Source organism: Syngnathus acus, chromosome 9 (assembly GCF_901709675.1).
Source record: "Syngnathus acus chromosome 9, fSynAcu1.2, whole genome shotgun sequence".
Classification (NCBI taxonomy): Eukaryota; Metazoa; Chordata; class Actinopteri; order Syngnathiformes; family Syngnathidae; genus Syngnathus; species Syngnathus acus.
Window position 1 is genome coordinate 13,909,257 of NC_051094.1, and position 9,714 is coordinate 13,918,970.

Here is a 9,714-nt window from a genome sequence, read left to right on the forward strand (position 1 = left end):
ATAATTACACCTACACACCAAATCAATAAAGGAGACATAACTAGACATTTTTTTATATGTGATCGACTAAGTGGTAAAGATTTTTTTTTTGAAACTTCATGATTTGATATGTATTTTTGTGCACCTTGAAATAACAAATGTTCTTTAGAATATTGCCTGAATATCTTAATGAACTTTTTAACTGTTCAATGCATGCCTGTGTGGGCTCCTTCAAATCCAAAGCGGCCGGAAATAAAGCTTGGATGACCTCCGGAATAATTTATAAACACTTCTAAATATGGATAATCATGCCCCTGGGTGCTGTCCTCGCTCCTTGTCCTTGAGAATGTGGTGAATGGTCTTTGTTGCTTCGCTGGTCTCCAAAAACACTCGGTGGACAATGGCTGGCAGGTAGCACTCCGGTGACACACGGCTGATTGGGAAAAGATTTTATTCAACCGATGTCAGAGTGATGTCTCTCCAAAAGTTCGAGTGGCCCCAAAAGCAAAGATGTTCGCCCCAAAAAGCCAAGCCGTTCCTGACAGACAAGCCTATCTTATACCTGCCCAAACCGTTGATGTCATGGCTTGGAGTAACAGCTGCCGTTCGTATTTTAGTCTACTGGTTACTTCCGATGCCCTTAAAAGGGCATGGACAAAGGTCTTCCTGGTCACGGACGAATGGCCCTTCCATATTCTAAATACCTACACATTACTGAAACTAGAGCTTCTCTGTACCGCAAAAATAGCTTAGGGTCTTCTCACTGCTGCTAGGTCGCCATCTAAGGTGACATACAGAGACGCATAGAATCCAAAATTTCACTACAAGAACAATAAAATCCGAGTGCAATGCCGTTATAGACATGCACATCCCGTGATTGGTGAGCTCGTGAGGTAAACACCGCGTGGACCTAAACTATTTTCCAAAACCGGAAATGACCTAAATTTATTTTAGCAAGGCGGGAAATTCAGGTCAAAGAGCATGTTAACTAGATGCTGCGCAGGTGTGGACAACCACGCACGTCATTACTCTTGTGCAGTCCAGTTTCTCCCCTCACTGTCTCGGCCTGAGGCTGTTCTATTCATCAATGACCACCGGGTAATTCACATGAGCGTAATTAGTTTTTACCTGATAAAATGAACGTGCCCCAGGAGGAGTTGATGAGTGACATTTTGAGGCGTGTGATTGGCGAATCGGCTCTCCCGGTTTACAGCAACGTCGAGAAATTCAAACGAGTCAACGACGGCTACGTAGTTGCTGAGGACTTACACGAAAGTGTGAGGAAAAGAGAACAGGTCAATGCTAAGGAGCGGCTTCGGGTGAGTGAGTGAGTGATAATAACCTCGAATTGAATTGGATTGTTACGTGCAACTATAGGCAGCATGAGTCACCAACCATCTACAATAGTGACAATGTACTTGGCTACCACTGATTAGTCCGGAGGGCTAAATTACCTATAACCACTTTTGGAGATAAGATCGGAGGACGGCGTTATTTGTCAAGTAATAACTTCTCAGAAGATGGAACATGTTTATTTACTGTACAGTCGACGAGGGGATTGGCACAGACTCAGGCCACAAATAGCTACAAATTGCGTGTAATCTCCCCCCCATTGAAATATTGGAAAAAGTCTTGGAGACTCACCTGACCTAATAGTATGTTAGTGTTAATACTGCTCATCTTTGTGAAGACATTCATGTTGATGACTTATCACAATAATTCGAAAACAAATATGTATATACCTACTATATACATAAATTAGTGCATATATATGCAACACTAATTTAATAAATTTCCCGCTAGTGTTCCCATATTAAATGAGAACTTCCAAAAGTCTATTTTGATTTGACTCGTGTCATGAGAGTCAAATTCATAAATTTGGGTGTGTACATTATTATCTTTGTTTCTTTACAAAGCACTATCAGTGATTCTAACAGAAAGCAATAAAGGCTGCTGATTAATTTGTTGTTGTTGCTACTGAAAAATGGAGTCACCGTTAGCATTCAGATCATTTTCATTGTGTTTTCAACTTTGTAGATACGGAACCTTAACACCATGTTCTCACGCTTGAAGCGAATGGTACCTCTGATGCGACCTGACCACAAGCCCAGCAAAGTAGACACTCTTAAAGCTGCAACAGAGTACATTCGATTATTACTTGCAGTTTTGCAAGACACAGAAACGGTATGTCTTGTGATTTTGCACGCAGTTTGTTATTTTTGAGTTGCTCAAATATCGTTGCTTTGTGCTCATTAGACTGAGAGCAGTGAGACCGATTTCCTAAACAATGCGATCTCCTTTGGTCAATCAGAAGGCTTTGACAGTGATCTTTGGAGAGTGGATGATGTAAGTCTGTTTTATATTAAATTGAGTTTTATGCATGTTAAGAATATAATAGAGGTGCTCTGTGTGTACCATACATGTTTATTCCTAGTCCTTTGTCCTCTGTCGCACATATTCAAACCACCTAGGAGGTGTCTTGACACATTCTCACATAAACATGCCCTGTAAATAGGCTTTACATGATCAAGATTTTGGACTAGAGCAGCGAGTTAAAAAAACTAAATCAAAAGTCAAAGTCAGCTTTATTGTCAATCCCTTCATATGTCAAGACACACAAAGAAACCGAAATTCCGTTTCCTCCATCCCACGGTGACGAGACATACAAGTAGGCGACACAAAACAAAAACAAGAAGGCACGTTGAAAGAAGGTATTACGTTGAAAATAAATAATAAATGGTAACCTCTCAGAAGATGGAACATGTTTATTCACTGTACAGTCGGCGAGGGGATTGGCACAAATAGCCAAAAATTGTGTGAATCCCCCCATTGAAATATTGGAAAAATATATTTAGTATTTGGAGAAAAAATACTGTAACTAGTTTTAAACCCTTAAAAATTCTCCCAAACATGCTGATAAACATTGAATACAGTCCATAGAAAATGCAGGGTCCAACATCCCACTGCCAAGAAATCTCCAATTATAATAAAAATTTGAAAAAATGTTTATCTGATGAGAAATCTTGGATTATTATTGATGGCAGCATAGAATGTCCTTGGAGTAAAAGCGATTGCAGTAGTAATGTGTTATTTTGCAGATGGGTGTAAAGGAGTAAATTATTTATTTATTTTTGCATGGATTCCATTTCAGTTTCTGAATATGTCAGAGGACCATGCTGAAGATGGCTTCACCATGCCCTCTGAATCAGGAACAGAAGATGGAGATCAGACCAGGCTGGTCTTACAACATTGTGCGCTGCCTGCATACCAGCTCATCATTCAAGTAGCACCCGACCAATCTTTGGTAACTCCGATGCTATGTGTGTGTTTGGCCTCCTGAAACAGAATAAGTTGTATGAAAAAGTATTTGTGTGTGCTGTCAACAGTAGTTTGCAAAAGTGGGGCACCAAGCAAATGGGTTACATGACAGGAATATTCACAGGTCTTCATCCATTTGTGAAGTACAAACAAATTCTATAGGTAATGGCAAATAATTATAGTTTATCGATCAGACAACAGACTTGTTTCTGCCATTTTTGTGAGATGATTTTGCTGTAATCATGTCACACAGATGCTTTCAGAATAAGAATGCTCTACCTTGTAGAGTAAAATAGTAGAATGTACACTCACTTCGATCTTTAGTGCACGCACAGCGGAATAACTGATCTTTGACCACCCATAGTGTTGCAAGCCAGCTGCGACATTTACATTGACCATACTGCATAATTTTGATGTGTTTGCATATCTTTGGGGACATGCAGATGAAGTTTCGTCAAATTTGCGAAACAAAAGTATCAGAGATGGGACCAAGTCACACATGTGCAAGTCTTAAGTGAGTCTTAACCTTCAAGTCTCAAGCAAGTCCCAAGTCATTTTTTTCTTGGGCAAGTCAAGTCCTTAAATAGGTCAAGTCCAAGTCAAGTCCTTAAATAGGTCAAGTCCAAGTCAAGTAACTTTATTATTGCAATTTTACCCGCAGAATCTGATCTTAGTAACGTGAAAAGACAAGATATAAGTAACTTTAAGTAACCATCATTGTCCAACGTGTCTAACTCGTTTAAAAAATATGACAATAATTTGGATTTGCACTGTAATTACTGATATTCAGTAAAATACACCATGCAATCAAACAAAAAAGAAATTACCTCATACAATGATTGACAGCTCAATCTAAACAAATGAACGTCTGCCGACAGTGTCTGACACATTTGAGTTGCAAATATGAAAAAATAATCTGAAAGAAGAAACGCATTAAAGAGCATTAGAAACATATTGTTTCATCTGTAACATCTGGAGACACCAGAGCGCTATAAACTTCAAACGGACAAAGTTTGAAGTTGTCGTCTGGCTGTCTGAAATGTTTCTGTTGCATATCTTGGACTGTGCTGTCCGTCTTTTGCCGTCATAAAGGTAATTACGATAGCCGAAGGTACCGCTCCCGCTGACATGTTTGTGCATGTCTGATATAAAGGGGCGTGATTCTCCAATAAACACGTTCGGTAGGTAGAGAGGGCACGACTGATTGATTGACAGGGTAGCGATCCAATCATGACAATGCCATTCTCAGCCTGCGCTCCTACCGTGTTATCGATATTACTTTTTTAAATGTATTATTAATTTTATATTCAAACTGAAAACATAAACTAAATAACACTGAAGTCATCGTGTCCCGAGTCTTTAACTTCCAAGTCGAGTCTCAAGTTTTTTTATTTTTGTCAAGTCACAAATCATCACAACAGCGACTCGAGTCCAAGTCACAGTGACTCGAGTCCCCATCTCTGAAAAGTATACACTGCACTTAAATTTGTTACCTTACCTTTGTTGGCTAAATGTAACAATTTCAAGAGCACGCTAAATGTGCTACGCAGCATAAGGCTTATTGCCTATGTCCAATTTATTTGATGCGCATTCGTTTTTTCTTATATTTAGGAAGAATGACTGGTCTAGGATGGCAGCAGTAATGCATCGTTCTTTACAGTGAGGATAATTGAAAATCAAGGCAAAACACAGATGCTGGTAACAAGCATATTAGTAACTCCTTTGTCTTAATGAAACAAGATTGTCTCATGATGGAGCTCCATGACAACATCTGGCTCTCGGGATTATTTCTCCATGGTTGCGGGCTATTTTAATCACATGAAGCGGACTGACGCGTTACAGTTTTGCCAGGACATTTCTAAGACAACCCTGGGAAACAATGCAGTTGCCCTTGCCTATTGGAGTGTTGGTATTCAGATGTTCTTTTGAGAACTTAAATGTAATTTTCTGACCAACTCACTTTACCTAACTATGAATGACCCTAATGTGTCTGTGTGAATAGGAATTGTTGTCAAGGACTTATGTTGACTTGTTCTTGGACTGAAAGATGACCATTCTATCTGAGACGCTTGGGTAATTGGAAGTTGTGTGTCTTTTTCACTCACTCACTCACTCACTCACTCACTCAACTCTTCTGGAAGCTTGAAAGAACTGCATTGATCCAAAAAGACCAGCAGATGGTAGTATAGTGCAAAAGTAGTTTGGAATAGGACAACAACTTGCTGGATATACACAAGTAGAGGTTAACAAAAGTACTCTTTAAAAGCTTCATTCCTGTGCTAAGTGGCATGAATTATAAGCACGCACGCAACCCCCGTGGAGACAAAGCAGTACAGAGGATGGATGGATGGATGGATGGATGGGTGTTTTATGATAGAAAGTAACAAGTGAAAATTATGTCTGTGTCAAGGTTTCAATCCAAGTATTTAAATGTGTGAGTAGCTCTGTCGTGATGATGGATGATCTGGACTTTTGACCTTAACCAGAATACTGACTGAATGTAAATGTAGTGATGAGCCCTGCGGCCTATAGGATGGGATTGAGAGGCATAGAACACAGCCAACTTTCCTATCCGGCTGAGAGTATCTTGTGAGTGGATTGAAATGTCCACAACTGTCTAAATGTCGACCAAGATAGCATTTAGCTGCCAACACAACCATCTTTGGTCACTAGAATGACTGGCAATGTGTAAACTTATTTGACAGAGAATTGATCCTCCTCTTGTCGGGTTGAAACCAAGTGAAGTGAGATATATGGTGTCACCATATGGTGTTATTAAAAGCATTATATAAGTGCATTCCATTTGCCATGTTTACCATTCCTATGCTATAAAAAATAGCGTCTTTTAAAAGAGGCATAATACGCTGACACTTCTTTTAATGCGGGCAGGATCGATTACTTGCAGTCCACCTCCTCTTCAGGGTAGGTCTCAGTTCCTTTGCGCCAGGAATAGTGAGGGGTAACTGTATTTTGGTGGATTATTTCCTACATGTGCATAAAGCACAAACTAGTCATGTAAATCGTCCAGGGATGAGACTTTAATCACTTTCATCGATGGCAACTTTCTTGGAAAGTTAAGTTTGTGGAAAACAAAGAAGAAATGGTTTGACATGCATTCTTCTTTTTTCAATATTTGTCACAATGCTTTGCTTGTGCTTTAGAAATCAAGACACTCATGGAGCTGACAAATGCTAACCCTCGGTCGGTTTACGAATTTGCACCGTTAAGTGTTATTAAAGGGATGGGACCACTCCAACTGCAATCACATGGCAATAGACAATTACAAACGGCGAACACAAAGCATTTGATTGTGTTGTCGTACACGTTGTACCTAACAGTCAAACTATTGACTAGTTTTTTGTCTTGTGTATTTGTTGATTGAGGGTGAAGAGGTTGTGATTGAGGCAGCTCCACACAGCAATTTTCTCCATACTTCACCGCTTCAATGAGCTTGCAAGATGCAGCATTGTCTGCTACCTACTGCTTTGACAAAAGCTGACCTTGTACAATGTATAAGAGACAAATAGTTCCTGTGTGTGTGTGTTTTTAAGCAGTTTTCTTTTTCTCTTAAAACCGTATTGTATAACCTTTTGGCTACAGACTAAAAACAGTTGGATCAAATGTGTTTGCTACATATTGTCCCCAAATGCTGAGTCTAATTCAGTTTCTGGGTTGTTGTGATTTTGCTTGGTTATTTTTATTTTATTTTTGGTCACACATTCACACAATCATATGCAGGAATCGAACTCACGGTTTCAGCACACAAGACAGACAAGTGTACCCCTACACCATCAGAGACTTACTGTGATTTTGCTTAGTAATCTATGCAAATGTTAGGTCACAATAACTGCAAACCCTAAATATCAGCTTGATTTGGTCATTCAGCGCACATATTTTGCAGTGACGAACACCATAATTGTAAAACTTAGTAGAGAATAATATTAGTATCACCTTAAAGTCCAGAATAAGTAATTTAAATCAGTAGTTCAACAAAGTAGAGGCAGGATCAGGAAAAGTGTGACTTGTGATATTCCGGCACGCATATTTGCTGTTACATAGACTATTTTTGTTGTTGTTTGTGTTACTATCATAATTTTAATTAGCCGTGTTACAATTGAGTCATAGATTTAGTTTTTCAGACCAGTATGAGCTGAAAGGGTGTAAAGCAGCATTGTATTGCCCTCTCGTGGTAAAGTGTTTGACTACACTTTCATAAATGTATAGCGGGCTGCGTATCGTTTTAATCACTCGTGACAGTTCCATTACATTTATTCAAACCCATTCCAAATTACGTTTGTCTGGGGGGGGGGTCAGTTGGCCGAAAGTTTTTAAAATGTATATTGAATAATTTTTAGTGCAATTGTACATGGTTAAAGTTTTCTTCAATCAGAAGGCTGTTGAATGGAATTATTTTGGGAACATTGTCAAATTTTGTTTTTTTTCTCCTCCCCAGGGTTCGATCCTATGAAGAAAATCATTCACGAAGATCAAAGAATGTGCCTTTTTATTTATTTATTTTTATTTTACTTTTGAAAGTTGTATTATTTTGTTGTAATTGGTCACTACTATGGAAAAAATAATTTCACTAAATGTGACCTTGGTAATGTTTATTATATACAACTTGAATTGATTTGCCATGATAGCAAATCTTTAAGTTTGGTACTTGGTGTACCATGTGCAAGTTAATTGGGGGAAATTCATTTAAATATATACATATATATTTTTTTGCCTGTTTACACCATTGTGTCTGAAGTTTTCTGAAGTGCTGCACTTCTGCCACAGTCAAGGTTATTTGAGCAAAATAAAATAAAAAAAGCATAAAAAAGCCATGGGGAAATTACTATATCACTTAAAATAAAAATAACAGCATATTTCTTTTTGACCATTGTCAAATATTACTACCGAGTGTCCCAGAATTTATTTTTGATTCATTACAAACTGTAAAAAACGGAAATATGTTATGAATTAGAATGTGGACGATAAACTAAATCGAATAGTAATCGATTTAACAATTTTAATAATGGAGTCCTAGTTTGGGGGTGGCATAGTGGTCAACTGGTTAGCCCATCCTCCTCACAGTGCTGAGGTTGTGGGCTCAATTCCGGGTCCGGTCTTCCTGCGTGGAGTTTGCATGTTCTTCAGGGTACTCCGGTTTCCTCCCGCATCCCCAAAACGTGCACGGTAGCCTGATTGACCACTCCAAATTCGCCATAGGTTTGAGTGTGAGTGCGAGTGGTTGTTTGTTTGTGTGCCCTGCAATTGGCTGGCAACCAGTTCAGGGTATCCTGAAGTCAGCTTGGATGGCTCCAGCGCGCCTGTGACCCTCGTGGGGAAAAAGTGATATAGGATTGTCAGAATTGTCCCCTGTCAGCCTCTCAGCTGTAATTATTCATTAATTTTTGTAGTCATTCATAAAACAAAGCATTCATTGTGTTTCACTACAACAAGACATTTGCACACACACACTTTTATTTTGCTTTAAATTTTTATTTTGTTTTAAATTTAATTTAAGCTGTATTGTAGTTCCATCAGAACAATTTGGGTCAGAAATTACTGGACAATCATGGACGAAAAAGTTATTTCGTTTGCACATGATTCAGAATATATCTTATTCGTCAAAAATATTCCAAAAATGTGTCAACACATTTTGATCATGTGCACTAGATGTACCTGTAATGTCAGAATGAAGTACATCCATTTGAAAGCCCCCCCCCCCCCTCTCGCTTCAATGTACAATATGTAACCTGTAGATTTGTGCACACACTATAAATGTGACTCTGAAGCCTTATTTTCAGATCGTGGGAATTTCTTAACATGAATTACATAAAGATCCATTAGGAAAATATATTGCACTTTAAATGTGAATTCACCTTGCACTGTGGCTCCCCAAATTATACATTTGTCATCAATGACATGTAAATGACTCGTGCAGGCTACTTTGAAGGAGCATGTTATCGTACTTAAAAAAAATTGTATTCCGTATATAAAAAATTGTATGAAAGTAATTTAATTAGAATAAAATGCTCATAACAAAGCCAGTGCAAAGAGAATATAAATAAATACAATTTCATTATCTGAAATAGTAGGTTTAGCAAATACTCTATCTCTACTTACCGTATTTTCTGGACTATAAATCGCTCCGGAATACAAGTCGCACCAGCCATAAAATGCATAATAAAGAAGAAAAAAACAAAAGTCACACCGGAGTACAAGTTGCATTTTTGAGGGAACTTTATTTGACAAAATCCAACACCAAGAACAAACATGAATAGGCAACAACAGGTGTGCTAACGTTACATAAACACAAATGAGGAACTGAGAACGTGCCTCACGTAACATATTAACAGTTATTCAAATAACTATAACAAATAAGTTTATCAAACCATCCGTGTCACTCCAAATCATTAAATCCGTTGA

General features: G+C 38.3%; 1 protein-coding gene across 2 annotated transcripts; it reads left to right on the top strand.

Annotated features, from left to right (window-relative positions):
• Positions 1-985: 985 nt before the first annotated feature.
• figla (folliculogenesis specific bHLH transcription factor) lies at positions 986-8,195 on the top strand. 2 transcript variants are annotated; one of them, XM_037258389.1, is made up of 5 exons: positions 986-1,298; positions 2,017-2,163; positions 2,236-2,325; positions 3,131-3,283; positions 7,751-8,195. In XM_037258389.1, exons 1-5 carry the CDS (start codon positions 1,116-1,118, stop codon positions 7,763-7,765), a joined length of 588 nt encoding a protein of 195 aa, XP_037114284.1. In that variant the 5' UTR covers positions 986-1,115; the 3' UTR covers positions 7,766-8,195. The 2 variants fall into 2 exon arrangements, with proteins under 2 accessions (XP_037114284.1, XP_037114283.1); XM_037258388.1 differs by lacking the exon at positions 7,751-8,195 and having other exon boundaries at positions 3,131-3,767.
• The last annotated feature ends 1,519 nt before the right edge of the window (positions 8,196-9,714 follow it).